Consider the following 23,382-nt stretch of genomic DNA (forward strand, 5'->3'; position numbering starts at 1 on the left):
CAAACAGCCTTGAAGGAGAGAATGAAAAACATAGGGTTAAAAGTCCTGACACTTGAAGAGATAAATTGCCTTCTTTGTTCTTAACCTCCACAAAGGCTCTCCAGGAATTCACAAGGCTCTTCCATCCAAGCTGATGTATGGGGTGACCAAATTGAATCCAACAGCCCAGAACTGGAAAAGCCCCAAAGAACAAAGCCTCAGTATTGCACATATTGAGGGTCCTGGAAGGAATGAATAAAGTGTGTACCTGAGGCAGCCCATTTAAATGCATAAGACTTGAAAAGTCTTGTCATGGAAAAAAAAAAAAAATGATACCCACCAGAGTGGCTGAACAAGTCCTAAAAGGACTGGCCTTCTGCTATACTTTAAAGAGACTTAGAGTTGGATTTGATGGTGTCACCTCTGCCATCAGGTCTTGCCAAATCTGGAGGTCCATGGCCCTAGGGCCTGGGAAACCTGAGGCAGCGTGTGATAGCGCATTTGGCCATGGGTCTGTCAGAGAGGACCTTATCTAGGGATCTGCTTTGGTCTTTGTCATGGGGAAAACTGAAACCTAAGGGGGAAATCACAAACATGCTTATTCAACACCTAGTGTAATACTAGATGGAATAATAAGAGTGGTCTGAAAAAAGTCTCAGAGAACTACCTCTGTGCATAACAAATCAAATAAATACTTCTAAACAAACTAGGTAGAACAGATTGAAAGGCTGAAAGAAACTGGGCCAGAGTAGAGAGAAGAAATTAGGCGATCTCCTTTTAGATTCAAGAGACATGTCAGGTGGCAGCAGCAGCAGGGCAGAGGAAACATTCTGGCTAACAACCAGCAGACTTCTGTCAACCCTGCACCCCTCCAGCAGCCTGGCTGTCCTGGCTCAAAAATCAGACATCACAATCAGACACTATGAGAATTAACAGAGCATTAGATTTTATAACCGAGCCAGAAGTGTGCCTCTTCTAGAACTGATGCCTTATGGAGTCTATTGGGAAATGCTAAAAATCATTTGTTACCAATTTATGTGAAAGTTTTTGGCAAATAGAATTCAAATCCCACCTCCCTCCTCTAAAGGTAATTCTAACACCAAATAATATGGAAATTAAGCATTTTTTACCCTTTGGGATGAGGAATTCACCAGCCTTCTTAAAGTTCCAAAGGTCCTGAGGTTAATGAATTGAGCTAAGATATTTGCCATAACCCCACTAATTAAAGAGCCACATTCAACTAGACTATAGACAACAAACTAGAGCAACTTTGGCTTGAACTGCTGATATTCATAACCCAGAAAGCTGATATTCATAACCCACAAAGTTTAACTTAATAAATGCTCATCAGGACATCAAAATGCCAGGTTATAGGAAAAGAATACATAACCATTCTCAGGGAGACTTTACCATACATGTCACATAGCTCCTCCTGCCAAGATACAGACTAGTTCATCAGTGAGCAGCACAGTCTAACCCACTACTGTACACAGGTCAGTAGGTCAACAGCTCCAAACGTGGGAAAGACAGTCTGCAGGCCCACTGCCTGCTTATAGAATCAGGCACAGCATGGTACAGCTGGCTGTCTGGCTGCTACTATGAGGCAAAGGGCTACCTACGAGGAAAGGTCTGAGAGGTACATTCTTAGGGTCCACCAAAGGTGCAGGGAAGCATCAGGACTCCAGCAGAAAGGAAAGCTGCCCCAGAGCTCTCTGAAGCTTGCACACAGTTGAGTGGAGAATGACAGCATGTTCTCCATTTGCCTCTAGGGGCTTCTACAACCTTTTAAATAATGCAGTAACAGGAAGATGGGGCATAGAAGAGGAAATGGTACCACAGCTAATGCTGAAAAGACCCAAGCCTCTCCCAGCAGCCATCTCTACCCAACCTAGAGTTTTCCTGTTGCCTAGGAACAGCCACAAAGCATGCTGGGAAAGGTGGCTTAAGTATCCAGGTGCAGGCTCTGTGGGTCCTCTACACCACTTCTTGACCCGTGCCTGACTTTACTCGTCTATCTGAGCTTGCCTTTGGCTAGAGGCCTTGGGATTTCCCCACTTTGCACATGTCAAACACTCTCCCTGGGAAGGAAAAAAATTAATTTGACACAAGCAATCAATCCCACTGGAATGTTTGTGCACACCGAGCCAAGCAGAAATGGATCCTAAAGGGACCACTTCTGGGAGGCAATGGGAATTTTAATGCTGAAAAATGATACTGTGTCAAGAACCCAGTATGATGGAAGAAGCACACATTTGCATCCAAAGCATGAGCACTGTCACACACGTGCATGCGGCATACATTTGCACACAGGTGTGCCCAGTCACTATCCTCATGGGAAAAGACTTCTGGGTATTTAATTGTCTAGGCTGTCGTCAATCTGTTGATGTTCTGTATTCAAAATATTTTAAGAGGTTGAAGAATACAGCAGTGCTAAACCCCTTTAAAGTAGAATGCTACAATAGCATGTGAAATGTTCCTATGAGTCCAATGTGATTTCTGTGGTGCTAGGCTTGGTGAAAGTGCCCACAACTTCTAATTCTCCAGGAATGTGCACAACCCTCTGCCTTTGCCTACTCTTCTCCCTCTGCAGGAATTCCCTCTGTACCCTGTCACTTTGGATAATGAGAGCATCTTCCAAATGCCATTCAAGCATTTCCTACTCTATGACCACCAACACATCTGCCAAAATACGCTTCTCCATTCCCCAGTTTATGTGCCTGAATTCCACTAATGTAGTCATTCATATACTTGGAATGTTTTAATGTACTTTTTAAAAAACTAATGTTTCCCTCTCTCAAAACATGAGTCCTCTGAAGGTCTAAAGAATGTGAGGGAAAGGAGACAGCATTCTGGGTAGAAGAAAATGTAGAAGAAAGCCAAGATAACAGTTCAGTGACCTCCTTTCAAGATGATGTGGTTGGACTGGGTTTGCACATGCCCTAGGAAATGAAGACTTTGGTTTGCTTTCACCACCTTTTCTCTGTGACTCAAAAGAAGAGTTCAAGGATGTAAGCTGGCAGGAAGATCAACAAGTTAGTCTTCCCATGCCTTGAGAGCCAGCAGGGCAGCTCTGACAGAGCCCTGGTGAAGGTGTTCTCTACGATGTTTCAGCATATCCCTAATGACAGACTTGGGGTCCAAAAGAACAGGCTGAGAAGTGTAGCCTTTTCAACACAGGCCCAGAAATCCCAGAAACCTGTCCCTTCTTTCAAAAGATTCTAAGGGCCAGAACAGTTTGAAGCCACTGCTGACCATCAGGATGATTCTCCCCGAGAGAATTAGAGCCCGTGCTCACCAAGCAAGGATGTGGGGTCACCTGTAAGCTGTGGCATCAGGGGTCTGACCAAGCAGTCTAGAGCTGCTGAGACCAAAGGCCTCGAAAGGACAGAAAGTCTTCAGAGAACCTGAGACCACATCCCACCTGGTTTCCTTCCCTGCTGACTTTACTGCTGTCCAGTTAGCTCAGAATGTTGGAGATGGGAGATGCACTCAAGACCACCTAGCTCATCTCCCTCATTGTCTCAGAGAGGGCAAGGGGTTTACCAACTTTACCGATCACAACGCTGGGCTCCTGACACCCAGCCCACTGCTCTTTCCACTTGAACCCAACTATCTGGCACCATCATTTGCCTACTTTTGTATTTTTGCCCTGTACTTTCCTTGCCTGTCCAGTTTACCAGTCTCCCAGTTTCTGTCACCTTCACAGGGAACAGAGTTCCCACTTTCCATGGTCAAATGAGAAACAGTGCACTAAGGATACTTGAGCCCCAGAGCCCTGGAGTAAGAACAGCATGTAAAACATAGATGTCTCCCTGTGTTAAAAGAAGTGGAAGAATTGTGGTTAAAAACAACAGCAAACAAACAACTCCACCAAAGAAGAAGCAGAGCGACAGCCCCAAGCTGGACTTCCTTTTTCTATTTATTATCTATTTAAATTGATCTTATTTAACGTATCCTGTCTATAGAGTACATGTTCATGAAAACCTAGGCTAGTGTTAAAGGAATCAGCTTTATTTGGAAAAAGCAAAACTGACTGGCACTGGTCATTTTAGAAGGCTGAAGAGACTCAGAAAGCAGATCCTATCAAGGTAAGAGGGAAACCAGAGCCATTAGAGGTCCCCAACACAAACGTCAGTCAGACTCACCAGATAGAAATGCAGGAGTCAGCAGTGCAGCTCTGTAAGTAATCCATCACCCTCCTAAAACTGGGAGCTCCTTGAAGACAGAGACTGTGCCATACTTACCTCTGTACCACGATGCATGGGATGTAAGGCATACTTGCTAAATGCTTGCTGGGAGAATCAACAACACTGCACTCTGGCATGCTTACATGCACATAAACACATACAAGTATGTAGATAGAATTCCAATGAAGGCAGTCTTAGAAGCCCCACTTCTAAACTCTTTTTCCCCAAAATTATTGTTTTAACAAAGGTAACACTTTTTAAAACATAATGTAAAAAAAAAAAAAAAAAGAAGAAGAAGAAGAAGAAGAAGAAAGACACAAATGAACTTATTTACAAAACAGAAACAGACTCACAGACATAGAAAACAAACTTACACTTTCCCGGGGGGAAAGGAGGTGGGAAGGGATAAATTGGGAGTTTGAGATTTGCAAATACTAACTACCATATATAAAATAGACAAACAAGTTTCTACTATATAGCACAGGGAACTATATTCAATATCTCATAGTAACCTATAATGAAAAAGAATATGAAAAGGAATATATATATGTACATGTATAACTGAATCACTATGCTGTACATCAGAAACTGACACAATATTGTGAACTATTTCAATTTAAAAAAAAAGATCTTAAAAAAAGTAACATTTAGGATAGCTAGTTAAAGAAATAAATTAAATTAAATATAATGTATTTTTCTCTTTTGCATGTCCTTATACATATTAACCTGCCCCTTCCTCTATCAGAAACAACCGTTTGCCTCAGGGAAGTTTAAGATAGTTACAGTAGCAAACAAAGAGAAAGCACCCATGTTCAACTATTGACATCCTGGAGAGGATTGTTCTTAGTAAACAGCTTGAATTCTCAAGTTCCCATGAACATATCAAGATCCAAACTGGGTGGAGTTGACTGTTGAGATCACTTTAAACCAGCGGTAAAAAGTACTCAGGATGCCACAGAAGGGAGGGAGGGAGGGGAAGCTGTCACCCTCAAGCATCAGGGGAATGTGGCAAAAATTCAGTCTAGGAGATCAGATAGCAGGGTCTCAGCATCCTCCTTTACACCACGTGTGGAGGTGACCGTATGAAAACACAGCACTTGCCCAGTGGGTATTAGTTAGGTGAGCCTGGTGTAGAGGTTCTGTCTTTTCACAGTTGGCACTGAGTGAGCTAGGGATCCACATATTTCTTCATTCCCTGATGATGGTACTGAGAGATGCTCAGAGAGCCAGGGACCAGGCAGAGGCCTGGGGTTAGGATGAGGAGGCTGCCAAGTACAGGGACCTTGACCCCGTAGGCAAATAGTCAGGACATGAATGTTAGTGTTGGATATCAGCACAAGACCCCGCAAAAGCAAGACACATCTAGCCACACCTTTGCAGACACCAGTACAGGGATCAGATCAGACCAGACTAGCCCCTATGAAGCAAAGACCAGGGGGAATTCAACCATTATGCCTTGGCACCCGTCTCCCCTGCCCCCACCGCTATCCCCACAAGCTCACAGGTACACCTCTACACACCCAGACCCAGAGAAGTGGGAGAACAGGAGAAAATCCGAGTGACTGAGAAATTTACCTGAAAGAAACAGTCATCCAAAAAAGCTGATTCGGGGAGTAGGGGGAAAGTGGCATACTATAAACTAGCCAAGTTGGGGTGGAGGAAGATTAGCTCCACATTAGAAAAATTTTAAAGCGACATTGTCTTTGCATGTCTGGATGATAAGTAATGTGCAACCAAGCTTCGGTGTCACCCATCGGAGAGAAATCCTCAGCCGCCCTGGGCAGTTAGATGAGCCACTCTTCCACACTCACACACTTGTCTCTTTTCCAAAAGCAAATGGAACGTATCATGAAACGTTTCACTCTATCTCTAGTACTGCCAATTTCTTACCAGACATGAAAAAATGTACAGTCCTCAAACGTGGTGTGGCTGTCACTCCCCTCTGAGTCCCCTAGCTCAGCTTTCAACCACACTCAAAACCGAGGGAGACCCCGGAGAAAGCCGGCAGACAAAAACTCTTTTTATTGAGTCAGCAATTTTATTTGTCCAAAGCATTCTCCTTCTATTATCTGACTTTATCGTCTACTATTCCTATAAGGTATGGCAGGGCAAGTGTGTTTACCTCTCTCTTCAGATGAGGAAAGACAGGTCCCATCTGTAAAAACAGACATTTTTAACTGGCTTGGCCAAGTCACAGAGATAATCAGTGGTGGGTAGAATTGGAAACCAGGGTCTCCCGAATCACATCCTTGGATTCTTCTAGCCAAACACAGACTATGGCTTTTGCACACAACCTAAAGCACTTCCATACCTGTGGTATTGGAATTAACTTTCACTCAAGCCCACAAAACACATGTGGCTTTTTTTGGCTAATTGTGACTGTAAATCTGCCTCCTAAGTCACTTAAAGGCACACAGCAAAAGAAGCCAAGAATGGTCTCTACCATTTATTTAAATGTCATTTTAAAAAGTGTCCGTAAACATTATACAGAAAGTTAGCCAGGACTGGCTTCTCTCCCTCTCTCTGGAGGATAAAAGCAGAAGAAATATCCTGATCCTGCAGTTGTCCCACAGTCACCTTTGAAAATGATCCAGTAATGGGTAACCTTTCATGCTACACTTTGGACTAAATAATGTCCCAGAACAAACACTGGTCCACAGAAAAGGTGGGTTATAAATGTCCATCATTAGGAGTATGGTTAAATACAAAATGGCACATTCACACGACAGAATGTAACACGACTCTTAAAACAAATGAGATGGAACATATGTCCTAACATGGAAAAACGTCCATGGTTAGAAAGTGATAAAAGCAAACTGCAGAATAACAGATATAGCATAATTCTCTTTTCGTTAAAATATGAAAGAAAGCCATGCATTTGTATAAACACACACTTGTATATTTAACAGGTACATACGTCTGTTGAGTTTATCAACTTTATGGAGGTGGAGGGAGAGAGAGCATTTACTTTTAACCACAGATCCTGTACTTCTGTGTGACTATTTTTGACAACAGCAAGTGTCAATGCCTTTACTCCTTCAAACATCCAACGGATCTTCTGTCTTATATCATCCCCACGTAAAGGTGGAATTGGCTTTGTTCAATAGATAGGCATATACTGATATATCACATATTTAATTTTTTTTATTTTGGGGGGTGTAATTAGGTTTATTATTTGTTTATTTTTAATGGAGGTACTGGGGATTGAACTCAGGACCTTGTACATGCTACCATACTAGTGGTAGCAAGCATATGCTCTACCACTGAGCTATACTCTCCCCTTCATACATTTCAACTAATTAGGGAAAAATGACTTCATTTAGGAAAATGTCTGGCCTCCCATTTGTTTTTTAATTTAATTCAGTGATCAAAAAGCAAACCTGGATCAAGGGAAAGAGTACACACACAGGAAACAAGACCAGAAGCTCTCAAATTAACAAACAGGGGTTCTCTCTGGATGATGGGATTACAGTGGTGTTTCTATCCTTTATACTTCATCTCATTTTCCAAATGCTCTATAGTGAGCCAGCGTTATTTTTATAATAAAAAATAACTTTAGGACAAAAAAATAAATGTTTTATGAAAGTATACTGAAAATCAAATTTCTCTAAATGAAACCTTATTTACTACTTAAATTATCTTTTACCTTATAGACAATACATACATATTAAATGAATCAAAGAATGAGTGAAATTCCCTTTCTGAATGACCTCCAGTTAGCCATTTTTTCCTGTATCAGTCTCCCCACAAACAAACAAGACCATAAACTCTTCAGGGACAAGGACCATTTGTTACCAATCTTTAGCAGCCCCCTTAGTATCTGGACCCGGCATAATACTGGGCACACGGCAGACACTCAGTCAGTATCGATCAGTTGGTCCATCTGTATGTTTGAACTTCCCTATATGCTTCTTTAGTTTTCCAGTGCCTATGAAATATACAAACATTTGTAAGCAAGCAATAAAAGGTCCCCTCTAATTAATCCAGAGTCAACAAGAATTGTTCATTATATTCCACAGTAAATATTGATCTCATAGGTCTTTTTGTTTAAGGTAGAATTGCTTGTCCACAAAAAAGATTCATTTCCGTAGCACAACAATTCATTATAAAACTCCCAAATGACCTACATACCAATAAACAGCTCTTTTAAAAAAAATTAAGTCAACAAATTCTAATCAAGCAAGTATTATCTGCAAGGCATTGAATTGGATATTGGGAAGAAGACAGACAAGTCCAAAACAAAAGATGAGTACAGCCTACTTGGGAAAACCAGACATGACCATTTTCTAAGGTAGGGCTTCCAAAAGTCTTTGGAGTCATCAATGTTCAGGAAGGTTCTGGAAAGAGACTAGTGTCCAAACAAGTCTGTCCACCACCTTGGACATCTCTTGTCCAAGTCACTACCCAAGGACTCAAGAGTCCTGTTTTCACCTCTACTCCAGAGACTCCAGGGCTGAGCAAAATGCAGAAGTCTGCACACCTGGCCCATTCTGAACTCAAATGGACAGGTCATTCTTTAATGCAATTCTCACTCACTCTTCAGAGAATGGATCCAATCCATCCCCTTTCTTCACAGGCTCTCAGCACCTTCTCAGTTCTTCAGATGACCGTGGCTCCCATTCACAGAGAAAACTGAGGTCAGTCTTCTTAATAAGCTTAATAAGAGCTCTAACATCTGACCTGTACACTTGACCTGAAAACCACCTGGTCTTTTCCCATAGCCATAGAGGAAAAGTGTCTCTCCATCCCAGAGGTAACCTCTTTGCCTGGGAATCTCATCCTTTTCTGACTTTTGAGGAATCTAGTGCCCACCCTAGTACCCTACCGACATATGTACCACTTTCTATCACTTTCAGCAGCTATCACTGTCTCCTCTCATGATTTTTTCAAACATTCAAAGATTTTTCTCTCTTGAAAAAAAAAAACTTCACTGGACTTGATAACCTTTAAAAATTTTTATTGAAGTATCATTTGCATGTATAAAATTGCACGTAAGCCTACAGCTCACTGAAAGCTCACAAACAGATCACACCTATGATCAAAGAACAGAAGATTACTTAGAAAAATACCTCTTCAATTGTCATTTTATTATTCTCCTTACTTTTATTGCCAAGCTTCTTGAACAGTGGTCCATCTTGATTTTCACTACCTCCTGATCTAGCTCGGCATAAGCATCCCCTCTTCAGTGAATCCTCCCCACACCCATCCGGGGAGGTTGTTGATGCTTCCCCTATGTTCTCAATGTTCAGCCTGCAGTCCTCTTTATGGCACTTGTACTACCTTGCAATCATTTGTTTATGTGTCAGACAACCCCACTAGACCATTACCCTCCATGTGGGAAAGATGATTTGATTTCTAACTTGTTTTTGTAGCCCCAGTGCCTGGCACTTATTAGGTGCACAGCTGGTGTTTGACACTCGAATGAATGAATGCAAGAATAAATGAAGAGATCCACTCACTGAAATCTAGTGCCCTACTGAAACTGATCAGACTTTGTCCAGTTCTCATCAAAAGTAATCACAATATTTAGCTGTCAAATTCAGTGGTTAGGATCATGAAGAATGACTAGAAAATTACACTGTTCCAATAGTTGGTTAAGCATTCTTTTTATATCCAAGAATTTGAGCCTGTTATGTGCCAATGGACTGGGGTACAGAGAAGAGACAATATCTTGCACCTACCCCACAAATTAAAGCTGAGGCATCATTCTTAATGGCATTCTGTCCTTCCAAGGCCACATACCCAGCATGGAATCCTGCCAATCTTCTTCCCCAACTGCTCCCAGAGATACTCCTCCCTTTCCCCACAATCTCCTTTCCAGGACAGTAAGAAGTCAGAGACAGGAATCCCCCAGGAGCCCCAGACCCCTCCTCCCTGCCCCCTTTTGTCACATCCAATTAACCATCTGCCAGTCTCCTGGGTCTCCCTCTAGGCCCACTGTCCAGCTGCCAACTGAATCCTGTGTTCCCCACCCCCATTCCCCATAGATGGCCATTGTCCCTGGGCTGCAGGGTAAGAGTGTAAAAGGCAGGGGGTTTAGACACATTCCCAGTCTCTGCCTGCCATGCTCTGGAATAACTGTAACTGAAAGCTTAGAAATAATACCCCTACCTATCTATGCAGAAGGAAGGGAGGGAGAAAGGGAGGGAGGGAGAGAAGATGGAGAGGAGGGGAGGGAGGGAGGAAGGAAGGAAGGAAGGGAAGATGGGGAGGGCATCACAGAGGAGGGGAGAGGAAGAAGGAAACTACTGAAGCATAATTTTCATAATTTGTAAAATGCAACTAGTAATATGATTATATATGTAATATAGTTATACTAGTAATAGAATATGACTATTCTATTACTAGTAATATAATCCCATTTCTATTACTATTTATAACGTGAATGTAACTATCACAATATGTATCTACAAACATCAAGCAATCCTGATAAGTAAGGATTTTTTTTTTACCCATTTTAGACATGAGAAAACTGAAGCTCAAAGAGGCTATACCTTGCACAAGGTCACATGGCCAGTAAGTTCCTGTTCTAAGACTCCATGATTCTGGAACTGAGCCATACCTCAGGAAACTCCCACCTCCTCCTACTCCAGGAAATATAAACCCAGTCCCCTACAGCCCACCTTGTGGTAATAGTAGCCCCTAGATTCCTACTCCCCATCCCCCTAGAGGGCCACGTAAGACTCCTCACTTGACGACAGTCCTTGGGTTTGCCCCTTTGGGGACAAAGGAATGAGTGTACTCATTGGCATCTTCCCTCTGGTAATGAAGGGTTCCTCTTCATGGAGAAAAATGGGCAAGAGGTTCTTCCAAGACCCCTACTCCGCTTCCTCTTTCTTTTAGAACTTCTAGAGGCATTAAAGAAACTGGAAATTCAAGAGCAGGTCCATCCCTGACAGGAGACAGCACCCAGTGGCCAGGCATGGACCCCTTCTCAGGAGGCTGCCCTGACACCTTCCTGCCTGAGTCCTCCTTCTGTCCTATCCTCACTCACCCTCCACCTACCCCTCAACTTGCTTTTCTGACTCACACTCTGTAGGAAGTGATTCTGTAGACCCCACTATAGCCTGGAGCAAATCCCACCTCAGCCTGCAAAAAGAAGCCACCAGCACTTATAAAAAGATTGCTATTTTGGGACCTCCCAGCCTTGCTTTCTAGCTTCTCTGCCAAAGAAGCCTTTCAGAGCCACACCAACCCAGCTCACCCATTTCACAGCTGGCCTCAGCTTGCACTACCCTCCCCAAGCATGGTACCACAAGCCCCTGAGTCTTCAAGCCAGGTGACGCTCTCTCTGCTGGGGCTGTTGATCAGCACATTATGCCCTCAGCCAAACTTTACTGAAGTCTGCCTTCCCCCAGTCTCCTCCTCTAGCCCAAGGCTCACCCCTAAGCTAACCTTGAGATCCACCCCTACAGGCTTATCCAGGATCTTCCTCCTCCAATTGCTCCTCTCTTTTCTAAATATTCATTCCCTTCCCCTTGCCTGCCTTCTCCCTCCTACCCACCCCTAGGTATTCACGTATCTTCTCTACCTAAAAAAAGCCTCCCCTCAACTCTGCTACCCATCTCCAACTACCTTACTATTTTTAACCTTTCCTTCACAGCCAAACCTTTCCAAAGAGTCATCTATATGCACTCCCACCACTTCCTCCCCATCCACTCACTCCCTATTCCCCTTGAAATTCGAATTCCACCTCCCATACACAATTCAAACTGTTATTTCAAAGGTTACCAGTGATCTCCCAATTTCCAGAACCCAGAGGTGTGCTCAGCCCCCTTCTCCCTCAGTCTCTCTGCAGCACAGTCTCTGCTGATGATCCGACCGCTTCCCAGCCCTGCTCTCTCCTGGTTCCCCTCCAGCCCTTCACTGGAGTCTACAGCTCTGTCCTTGGCCCTCTGCCCTTAAGTCTGTGTATGCATTTCATTTATTATCTCATCTATTCTGATAGCTCCAGCCACAACTTCTTATGGATATCTCCCAAATCTATATTTTCGTCTCTGGCCTCCCTCCAAAGCACCAGACTCCCTTCATTATCCACCTACTGAATCAACACCTCCTTAAGCTATTTCACTGACACCTGAAAAGCAACATGTCCCCAAAGTAAATTCCCAAATCCTTTCTTTCCTCCTGCCTCCCCACAGCCACTCCTCCTCTTCCTTAACTCCCGATTTTCATTTATGGTACTTCCATCCTCACCCAGGCTCTAAGCTTTGGAGCAATCTTTGAGTCCTGCCTCTTCCTTAACACCTCTCCATCCAACTTACAAAGTCCTACAGACTCTACATTCCACACGCTCCCTCACATCCACCCCCTCCTCCCTATTTCCACTGTGGCATCCCAAGTTCAGACGCTCCTAACCTATCAAGTCGTCTTCCAGTCCAGCCCTGGCCAGCAGTTCCTCCCCCCTTGCAATCCACCCTCTGCAGGGCTGCCAGATTTATCTTCCTGATCGTGTCACCACCCCATTCAGAAATGTTTAGTGGCTCCTGAAAGCAAACTGCAGAAAGGCCAAACTCTTTGGCCTGCCATTTAAAGCCCTATATTATCGAGAAGTCCAATAAATGTTTGATAAATGAAGCAATCAACTTGGTCCCCATCCCCTTCTGAGTTTTATCTCCCATTGATCCTCCACCTGCATCCTCTAAGTCACATAAACTGGACCACTTACTGCTCTATATATGCCATGGATGGTCGCACATTTTTCTAACACTGTTCCAACACTTTCTGTCTTCCCCATCCAAATCTTACCCACCCTTCAAGTCTCAGCTCAAGAAGGAACGGCTTCCTTGAGAACAATTCATTTGTCACTTTTCACTCTCCTACTTGTCTATGTCTCGTTATCTGTTTTCTAGCTAACTTCTAGCTCCCTTCTAATAATACTATGGGACAGAAGGGGAGGAGATGAAGCTAATTCTCCAACAGTTTCTTCTTTACCTCCCTGAATTAATTCCTCTGTCCTCTCAGCTAATTCTTTCTGTTCCTTCACTCTTCGGCAGACACGATTTCAAGCAGCTCTATTGATCCAACAACTCTATGGCTGCCAATCATTTCCTAGTTATTCTGCTGCCAGTCATTCACACTCAAAGGAGAGGCAGAAGAAGTCTAAACTGCACGCAGGCAGAGAGGAAGGAAGGGACTGGTTCTCTGTACCCACCTGAGGCTCAGCGGAAGCAAGAACTCCATCCTCACTGGTCTCCTCCAGATGGCATGGGGACACGTGGCCCAGGGCCTGGGGGGCTGGCATTTTTACACCTTTGTGGAAGAGGAGAGAACAAGAGTGCCCTGATCTATTGTAAGGAGGGTGCCTCATCCAGTCCCCTTGGGAAACCAAATTGAGAAGGATTGGAAAAGGTCCCATGGAGGTCAGATTAAACAAGATACTATTTGTCAGAAGAGGTACTTAGAGTAATAGAATGTTCAATATGGAAGGAACTATCTACACATATTTGGATAGAATGGTACAACTTACAAAGACCTTTCACATTCAGTATCTTATTTGAGTCTCTCAACAGCCTGGTAAGGGAACTGGGGAGTGTGTGTGTTTGGAGCGGGGGAGGTTATCCTCATCTTACACAGATGTTACTCATTTGCCCAAGTCGTTCAGATAAGTAGAGAGCAAAGGTGGGGGTTCACCTCTTGCTCCCTTGCGTGATCTTCTCTGCCTCTTTCACAGGCTTTTTCTCCCTTCCTTCCCCGCTTAAATCCAAGTGCTCCCTGAGGGGGGTATAGTAATTATATTCCTGCTCTGTAGTCTTTCTTGCAATGATTTTATACACTCCCATAGCAGAGTACACGGCTGCACTAGGCACTCAATAAATATTTGTCAAACAAATGATTAAATGAAAGAATGGAAAAGAGCTGAGGCCCAAACCCTCGCCTTCTGATTCCACCCAGGCTCCTGCACTCCGACGTGATGCCTTTCCAGCGCCCTCTCCCACTCCTCGTCAAAAGCCCTGCACTACCCTTCGGAGATTCCCTCAGCCTCTGTGCCATCGCATTCAGGTAAAAATGAACACAACAGGAACAGCCAAGACTTCTTGTGCTCCTAATGTGTGTCAGAAACCACTAGATATTTTTTACACCTTTTTCTTCCTATTTAATCCTCTCAACCTGTGAAACAAGCATTCTTGGTCCCACTTTGCAGAAGACTGAGGATGACAGAGATTAAATAATTTACCCAAGATTCTGCCCCTGATTATTACTGAGCCTGTCTGACCCAAAGCCCATGATCTTCTGGCTATACCAGGATTTCTTAGCCTCAGACCACCAACATTTGGGGGCTGGATAATTCTTTACTGTCTTGTGCATTATAAGATGCTTAGAAGCACCCTAGACCTCTGTGCACTAGATGCCAGCACCAACCCCCTTCCCTGAGCTGTGACAACCAAAAAAATTCTCCAGACATTGCCAAATATTTCCTGGAGGACAAAACTGCCTCCAGTTAAGACCACTAGACTATACCATACTGCCTACCGTCAGAAATAAATTACCAAGTTCTAAACCAGAAAGAACTTGGAGAAGTAAAAGCGTTCATTCTCCAACATCTAAAAAGGACCTCTAGTCCATCCGTTCTCAGGTTTTATTGATATCGACAGTCAGGAATATATTTTTTTTACATCTCACTTAATTTCTTTCCGTAGCTTCAGTTTATTCCAATACCGCTTCCATTCCCCAAAGGATTATCAAATATAGTTGGACAGAATGTGCTAGTAATTGAGTTATTGATGACTGGTGACCCAAGGATAAAGGAAAGCCTCCCAAATCTTATGAAGGTGCACCTGGATGTCACTGATATGTTCTAAAGTACTTAAGGTAGAAATAGCCAAATAAATGCAATATTATAAATATTAACAGCATTCCCTCTTCAGAACAACAAAGTCCTCTCAATACTCCCCAAGAAGTTCCTGGAAGATGATGTGACCAAAAGCCCAAATCATAATGGGGGAAGTAGAGGAGAATCAAGAAAGAAAGGTAAACACTGACTTAAGCACCATGTTTACATCCTGGAGCATTAAGCACAACATCAAAAAGTGGTGTTTTCCTTTGCTGCAAAAGAGAGCTCAGGAGGCAAGAGACCCTTCTCTTTTTAGGTGCCTGGCAATGCACAGACAGAGTGGGGATAGTTACCCAAAGAACTGTACACCAACATAGGTTGTCACCTCAAAATCTCCCTTCTCTATGGTCTAGACCTGATAATGTCCAGGTCCCTGTATGGGTGGAATGGGGTTGTCATCTGAGAGAAAAGTTTAAAGAACTGTACAGTGAATACCGATATATCACCACCTAGATTCAGCAACTGCTTATATTTTGCCATGTTTGCTTTATCTATACTGGGGGGAGATGGTTTGTTTTGGTTTGGCTTTGACGAATCACAAGCTTTTTAAAAGATCTCTTAAAGAACAAATAACTTCATTGTATGAAAGGGCTAAAAACAATACCTCTGCTGAAGTGAGAAAATGAGTGTAGACAAGTGAGTGTTTCAGCAATTCAGAGGAGAGAGCTGGTCTGGTGAGCTATGAAAGCTTCCAGAAGAATGTGGGGCTCACACCTTGGAGAATGAGTTGCATTCGTAGAGTGGGGGTGCAGGAGTAGAACATGAGTCAAAGCACCCTTGGCTGGTGAGAAGAGCAGCCTGGCTGGAGTCTGTGTGAAGTACAGACTTGACCCTGAAGGAGGGAGTCACTGTAGGTTCATAAACCAGGTGCAATTAAATTAGTACAATCTACAAAGTGCGATCTGTCTGCAAATGCCAATTTGGAGTGGGCATGAGAGAGCAGGATCCCAGGACCAAGAATGAAGGCCACTAAAGGGGTCCATGGGCCACATGCTGGGTCTCCTGGCCAAGGCCAGAGGCCCTGTGGATGAATACCATGAGCTAACTATGAAAGATAATTCAGTCAGGTTTGTTAGAAGAGAGAGATTCCTCGGAGACAATACCAAGGTTTTAAATATCACGACTAGGAGAGGGAAGATGCCACTTACAGAATTAAGGAAGGCAAGAGGAGAGGCTGGTTTAGGGACTTGAAAAGGCAGAATTGAGTTTGAGGAGGACCAAAATTCAGGTAACAGCCAACACTCCAGTTAGAGATGTCTATAGACTCACAGGACCACCCCAAGTTCCTACTCTGAATGCTCAACAGAAAGACAGAGGTAGAAGATACTTCCACAACAGTCTCATTAAACTTCGCTTCTTCATTTTTTTCCTTTGAGTTTTAAAGAAAGAGGCTTCTCCTCCACTCATCAAAGCCACGCATTTACTTCTTTTAGTGAACCTGCTCTTGTCCCACCTCTGCAACTATCTAACTCAACCATCAATCTTGCATCTTAGTCCTCCCTGCCCACAGGCTCTGTCCCTTCCACTTCCAAACCTGCTCTGACTCTTTGACAAAAAAATAAAAACTCCTTTTCTTGATACTAACATCCCTTCTGACTAGCTCCCTATCTCTTTTTCCTTTCACTGGTAAATTCTGCAAGTAAACAGTGTCTACCCACCACCCCAAGTTCCTACTCTGAATGCATCTTCAAATAATGTGCCCCAAGACCTCACAGGTGGCCTTCTTTTTATCACATTCAGTGACACTTAGTCTCCTCCTGTTCAACCTGTCTGCAGCCTGTCATCACATCAGAACCCACACCAACTCCCCGGGGTCTCCGAGATCAAGTCTCCTTTGCTGCCACTTCCTAGATAAGGGTTCTCCCCCAATGTCTAACTTTAGCCCTTTCCTCTTTCCTTCACCCCCTCCCTCTGAGAACTGAGGCGTTCACAAAACTTCAGCTGTAGCCAGCCTTGCTACAGATGGTTTCCAAGCCCTCACCACAAGCCCTCACCCCCTGCCTGTGTTCCTAAGTCCCACATCACCTGCAAAACACTTCCACCTGGATGCTCCTCAATCACTTCTAATTTTCCATGTCCAAAGCTAACAGCATTATCTGCGCTGCAAAACCAGCTCCTGTCTTAAACCAGAGTGCGTCATTCAGGACACTTGGTCATCTATGCTTTCAACCCAGCTATTCCCGTGTCCTTCCGAGCATAATTTTCTTTCCCCCCTACAACTAGTTTGTCAACAAACTCCCACATTTCTGCCTTTGAAAAGTCTCCCAGAGTGGTCCCTGACTTCCTCTTTCTGCCATCAACCCAGACCAAGCCCCTTGCCATCAGTTCTGGATCACTTTTGCATCTCCCTGGATTCTTTCTCTCTTCTCCACTTCACCTGTCATATGACCCCCAGATTAACCTTTCCAACTACCACTTTCTTCAGGATGTGCCCTTGCTCAAGAACCTAAAATGACTCCCTACCAATCCTGAATCAAATCTAAACTCATCTCTTAGGCTTCCAAGATTCTCCCTATCTGGCCTTGCCCTACTCTCCCAACCCAGTTTCCCATTCCTCCCTACCCTACACCTCACCCTCCATCCCCTGGGGATACTCAAAGTCAATGCCTCTACCTCCCTGGGCTTTTGCCTGTGCTTCTCCTTCCAACCTCCATCTCCCCTTCAAGGGCTATTGTCAGTTCTACCCTCTGTAGTTCTGCCAACTTTTTATCTTATAGCACCGTAATGTTCAGCAATTAATTAATCTATAATTGAGCAGTAATTGTAAATCCTCTTTTAAAAGTTCTTCACGGGTAGAGACGACTTTGAATATTTCTTTTGTATCCCACAGCACCCTGGACAGCAGAAGGCTCCTAGTAGGAGCTGAAAAGTCCTGGTTGGTTTTCTACTCCAACTGATTTCTAGTCCCAGTTCTGGGTTCCCATATTTCCCCTTCTCTGCCTCATAACCATAATCAATAAAATTATTGTGACACACTTCCTCAGGCTTGGACCAGAAAATTCCAAGACGATACATCTATAAAAATAATGGTCTGGGGTGTGTGTGTGTGTGTGTGTGTCTGTCTGTCTGTCCATGTGCATGCAGGGGAAGCAAGATTTAGGGAATCCAGCTTAATCAGTGGTCAAAAGATCTGAAATACCAAAATAATCAGAAGAGGATAAGTAAGGAACCAAAATGACAGAATTATTCGAAACATGCCTAATTAGAGGCAGAGTATGCCAGGGTTTTGACAATGCAATTGCCAATCTGGTCTTTGTGTGTGTAAAATTTTCCACCAGATAGTAGGGGGTAATCCTGGCACTAGCATCTTTGAAAATGTGTTCAAAGCTTTCTCAGTTGTTCAACTACATCAATTTATCATTTGTCCAGCCTACCAGGTGTAGTGTTGTGTTCCATAAAGATGGGGAATCCGAAGGGAGACAGTTAGGAAATACGGGCTTTTCCAGGCTTAAGAATCCCCAGCAAGAGCCCAAGCTAGAGACTAGAAGGGGGTAAGTTCAGGAAGTAGAGCACAGAAGGCCATTCAGGGTGGGTGGTGGTCCCAGACCCTACCACAGGCAGCCTGCACCCCCTCTTACAACTTATTACAGGTCATCAGTCATTTCCAGCCTTATGTACTGAAGATTTCACCCTTCTCTGATTTTAAGTGCACATCAGACCTAGCCTCCCCCTCACCAGCAAGGCTGCCTGAGGAGGAAGGAGAATATCCCCAACAGGATTCCACAGGAGACAGACCCAGTCTGCTATTTACTCTGTGATTTGAGCCAGAGCTAGACAATGTAAGCCCCACGATGTGTTTTGAAAGGCCCTGGGAAAAGTAACACATTGGACCATTAGAGGCTATTAACACCATTAACACTGTGTGAATTCATTTATCAGAAATTAGCAAGCCTCCAGAAAGTGAGATCTGCTCCAAGGGCCTGGGACAGAGAATGCACAGGAATCAGTGTTCGGATGGTAGGAAAGAGAGAGGAGGAGTGGAGGCCAAAAGATGAAAGTGGGTCCAGAAAGGGAAGGTGGGAAAGCTCACACTTCAAGAGTTTTCCCCAGAGCTAAGAAAAGGGAGACTTTTGTGCCAGACGGGAGCCAAGGTGGGGGGGGGGGGGGGAGTCAGGGAAGACATGCTGGTGAGTGTTTCCAGGTATCTCTTAGCCCCCAGAACCTCTCCCCTTGATTATAAACTAAGGTGATAAACTCAGGGCAGGCACCTCTTTAGAATCCATGCTTTGGTTCCTAGGCAGAGAGAGAGAGAGAAAGAGAGAGAGAGAGAGAGAGAGAGAGAGAGAGAGAGAGAGTGTGTGTGTGTGTGTGTGTGTGTGTGTGTGAAAGAGAGAGAGAGAGAGAGTGTGTGTGTGTGTGTGTGTTTGGGGGTGGGGGGCGTAGGGTGTATATTGGACCACACGTCTGGGAAAAAGGAAGAGGGAGAAGCAAGGCTGAGCCCTGGGAAGCAGGATAGGATAACAAGGGCTCCCTTTGCTTTCTCCAGGCCCTGGCTTCAGCTTCTTTTCTGTCCTCCTGCTCTTTTCTCTTCAGACCAATTAGAAAATGAACATATGGCCAACCAAGACGTCACTTCTAAAGCCACAAGTCTCCCCAACAAAGCACCCCACCCCTTCCGTTAGATGACCTCCAGGACAAGGCAATGAGGCTAGGAAGCAGATGGGTGCGCTGGGAGTCTTCAGAGCTAACCTGGTCCTCGACCCCTACCAGTTCATGTCCTCTGATCCAACTCACAGAAAGAGGGCAGATGCCCAGGGTCCCCATAACTTACTGGATTCCTTGGGACAAAAATTCCAGACAAAATGGTTCCAGACATGGAAGATGGGGAGCTCTATCTACCGAGTTGGTGAAAGCCACAGGTAAAGGGGAGATAGAGAATCCCTGGTCATCAGTGAAACAGGGCCACAGGTGGTGGGAGATGAGGGTGGTCGGTGTCCGCTCTGGGAAAGGGACTGTGTAGCCAAGGAACATGAGGAGTTCTAGAACCTGGGTCTGGGAGGAGGCAGGAGCCGAGAACAGCTGGAAAGACAGATATGGGGGGTGCTCCACATACCACAGGCAAGCAAAGATTCAGTGGGTGTGTATGAGGGGGACGCTAACTCACACTTCCAGGAATGAGTGATTCTTACTTAAAAAAAAAAAAAAAAGCTCATCCGTTCCCAAAACTGGAGGAGAGGAGGACAAGGAGGAGGTCCCAGGCGCCCACCGCCCTCCCAGCCAGGTCTGCCTCTCAAGTCTGAGGCGCTGGCTCCCCACACACACCAAGCACGACCGTCCTCGGTCCGCTCCGCTCCTGACTGTCAGTCTGCAGCCTACACGACTCCCGGTCCCCGCTGCCCCTCTGCACAGCAGAGCCCGGGGCCGCCGGCCCGAGAAAGGGTGCCAGCGCAGGGCGGCCGGAGCCCGGCTGACAGGGGCTGGGGGAAGGGGGGAGCCGAGGAAGGGGCGGGGGACGCCGGTAGCCGCACGCTGCAAAGTGATCCAACATCGCCCCATCCCCGCGCTCCGGGAGAAGGCAGCCCGAGGGGACCGCCTCCCGCCTCCCCAACACAGACTCCTGCAAGTGGGGTGAACGCCGAGGGGCACCGAGCTCCCAGCCCCCACTCCTCCCCCAAACGCGACCAGTATTGCCATAACAACAAGAATCTCGGCAACTCCAGCCCCGACGACGAGGGGGACTGCCCCCCAACACGCACACCCCAGCAACAGCCCTCCTTCCCCAAACTTGTCCAAGACGCCGCGTCCAGGGCAGCAGCCCCCCTCCCCGGCCCCCGCGCCCTGCCCAGCTTACCTGTCCGGAAAAAGGCGTCCACGTCCGAGTCGGCGGCTCCTCCTTCCTCCGCTGCCCCCTCCGGGGGGTTCATGACTGGGGGAGGGCGTCCGCGGGCAGCCGGGGGCTGGCGAAGCCTGGGGCCAAGGGCTGCTTGGCGCCTGGTGGGCGGAGGGCGCGGGACGCAGCGGCCGCGGCCGCGGCCGCAAACCCGGCGGACACCGGGCTTCGAGGGCGGGCGGCCGGGGCGGCGGGGCTGGGGCAGAGGACGCCGAGGCTACCTCAGGCGGAGGCGCGAGGCGGGCTGGGGGCGCCTGCCGCTGGCTCCCCCATGGTCCCCCTTCCCCCGGGGCGCTGGCCGCCTGCGGTCTGGCCGGGGCCGGGGTCTGGGCTGCCTGGGCGCCCGCTCTCCCCTAGAAGAAGCAGCTGGCTCTCCTCCTCGCCCGTCTGCCTGTCTCTATTGTTCAGCCCTGCTCGGCTCTCCTCTTTATTTTTCCTCCTCCCTCCCACCCTCCCTGTCTCTCTACCTCCTCCCTCCCTCGCTCGCTCGCCCGCTCGCTCCCTGCCTCCCTCCCTCGCTCGCTCTCTAGCTCCCCCTCTGGCTCCGCCAGCGCCGCCGCCTCGCAGCTCCTCCCACGGCTCCCGCTCCTCAGTCCCGGACAACAATGACCCGGGCAGCGCTGAGCTCAACAGAAGCTCCGGCCCGGGCCGGGGGCTCGCCGAGAGCCCCCGGCGGCGCGGACGCCTCTCTCCCGCGCCGCCCCGCGCCGGTCTCTCCGGGAGCCAAGCTCGGGCCCCGAGCTATTGTTCGCGGTTACGCTAGGCCGGCTTCCTGAACCCCGCAGGAAAAGCCCCGGCGAAGGAGGCGGCCGGGGAGGGGGCGGGGCCGCCGGGCGAGTCCCGGGCTGCTGGGCGCACGCCGGGCTCGCCGAGAGGGCTCTACGCCCCAGCCCCGCGCGCTCAGCCTCGCCCCTCGCGCTGCCGGTGCTCGAGGCCTGGTGGCCGTCTCCTCCACCCACCCTATTCCCAGGTGTGTGCGCCCCCGCCCCCCCAAATTGCCTGTCCCCGAGCTGGACTGATCTGTCCCTAGAGGCTGGACTTTTTCCCCCTCCTTCGCGACAAGGTCTGTCCTGTCTCCGGCCTCTCCGGAGCCATTCGCATTTTCCTCACCAACTCACCTTAGTTTCTCTCTTTCTTAAGCTTTTTTCTTTTTACCCTTTTCAGCGCCCCTTTAAACATTTCTGCCTGTCTCTGTGACACCGCCAGGTCATTCCTCTTGCGGTGTGTCCCTGCCTATCTTTCCCTCCCTCCCTCACTCTCTTCTGTCTTTCATTTGTCTCTGCCCTGCCTCGGTACTTGGCCCGTATCTCAGCGCTCCTCTTGGACAGCTGTCAAAACTCCCTAATCTCCAGGGGCTGCTCTGTTTTGTTCTTCTCCCTCGTGTGAATGGAGCGATCCAGTTGGCCAGGAGAAAGGAGGTGTTACAGCAAGCTGAATTTCAATTAAAGTGGGGAGAGGGGATGGGGAGGAATGGGGAAGACCTCTAAAAAGAAAGCAGATGCTGTATGGGGTAATTAATGCAGTGATTGTATTGTGCCAATTGGTTTTTAAGCAATAATTAAACAATAATTAGCCAGTATTCTGTTTATAGTCCCAGTGACTGCGAGCCTACAAAACAGAGGCTCTTTAGACATGAGCACTTAACGTGGTGTGTTGAGGACTGTTGCTGCTGCCTCATCCAGACAGATGGAGAGGCTGTGGCCTCACCTAATGTGTTAAAACATGGCTAATAGGAAAACCAGGTCTTAGTGTAAAGTTGATGACATGGGTACCCACCAGCTAGAATCTCCTGGATCTATTTGTCTCTGGTAACCTACTTGGTTCCACCTGTTTCCAGTCAAAGCAACTGGGACCTTTCCAGATCTAACAGCAAATATGATGAAGTAAATAAGTTTTTAGTGAACCCTTTCTGGTTCCCTGTACTCCTTACTTTCTTTACTGAATGTCACAATTTTTTTTTAACCAATGGAAAAATAAGTACAGTTGTCTGTCCTCAGTCTTGGGTACATCTATCAGACCTCATTTCTTAAAAATTATGAATAGAGACTCTGACATCCAAAGTTCACTGCCATGAGATCTAATTCATCTGGTCTGATAGCTTCAACTGCCTTAAAGCAGCCAGATGCCCCTTATTTACCACCTCCTCTGACAATGAAAGTATTTTTCATTTGTCCTTTCTAAATTTTGCCTTCCCCTTAACCCTACGCCTAAACCCTGCCCTGCACTCCCACACGTGCACATGAAGACAGAGCCGCTATTAACCGCCACTATTGTGCACATAAAGAACAAGAGGCCTGGCAAGAGCATTAGCTCATCCCAAATTCAGAAGAAATATTGCAAGTTTAGAGAAAGGTTCATATCAAATTCTCAACAGGTGTGGACCAGAATGGGGGAAACCTTATGAAATGACTCAGACTTTAAGAGGAAATTTGTCAATTTCTATTAAGATTTTAAATGTACATAGCTATATTAATATCAAAGATTTCAGAGCAAAGACTGCTACGAGAGATAGAGACATTTCAGTTCATCAATTGGACCTAACAATCCTAAAA

At 46.2% G+C, this 23,382-nt stretch overlaps 1 protein-coding gene across 15 annotated transcripts in view; it reads right to left on the reverse strand.

Annotated features, from left to right (window-relative positions):
* Nucleotides 1-21,021, reverse strand: part of KALRN (kalirin RhoGEF kinase) — a 608,090-nt gene extending 587,069 nt beyond the window's left edge. For 6 of the 15 annotated variants that reach the window (XM_064494426.1, XM_064494420.1, XM_064494419.1 and 3 more), the window contains exon 1: nt 20,792-21,019. In XM_064494426.1, coding sequence (XP_064350496.1) covers nt 20,792-20,864 — 73 coding nt within the window. In that variant the 5' untranslated portion in view covers nt 20,865-21,019. Of the gene's footprint in view, nt 1-20,791 lie in introns of all 15 variants that reach the window. The other 9 variants (XM_064494482.1, XM_064494434.1, XM_064494440.1 and 6 more) reach the window with 3 other exon arrangements.
* Between the last annotated feature and the right edge of the window lie 2,361 nt (nt 21,022-23,382).

This window comes from Camelus dromedarius, chromosome 2 (genome assembly GCF_036321535.1).
Source record: "Camelus dromedarius isolate mCamDro1 chromosome 2, mCamDro1.pat, whole genome shotgun sequence".
Lineage (NCBI taxonomy): Eukaryota > Metazoa > Chordata > Mammalia > Artiodactyla > Camelidae > Camelus > Camelus dromedarius.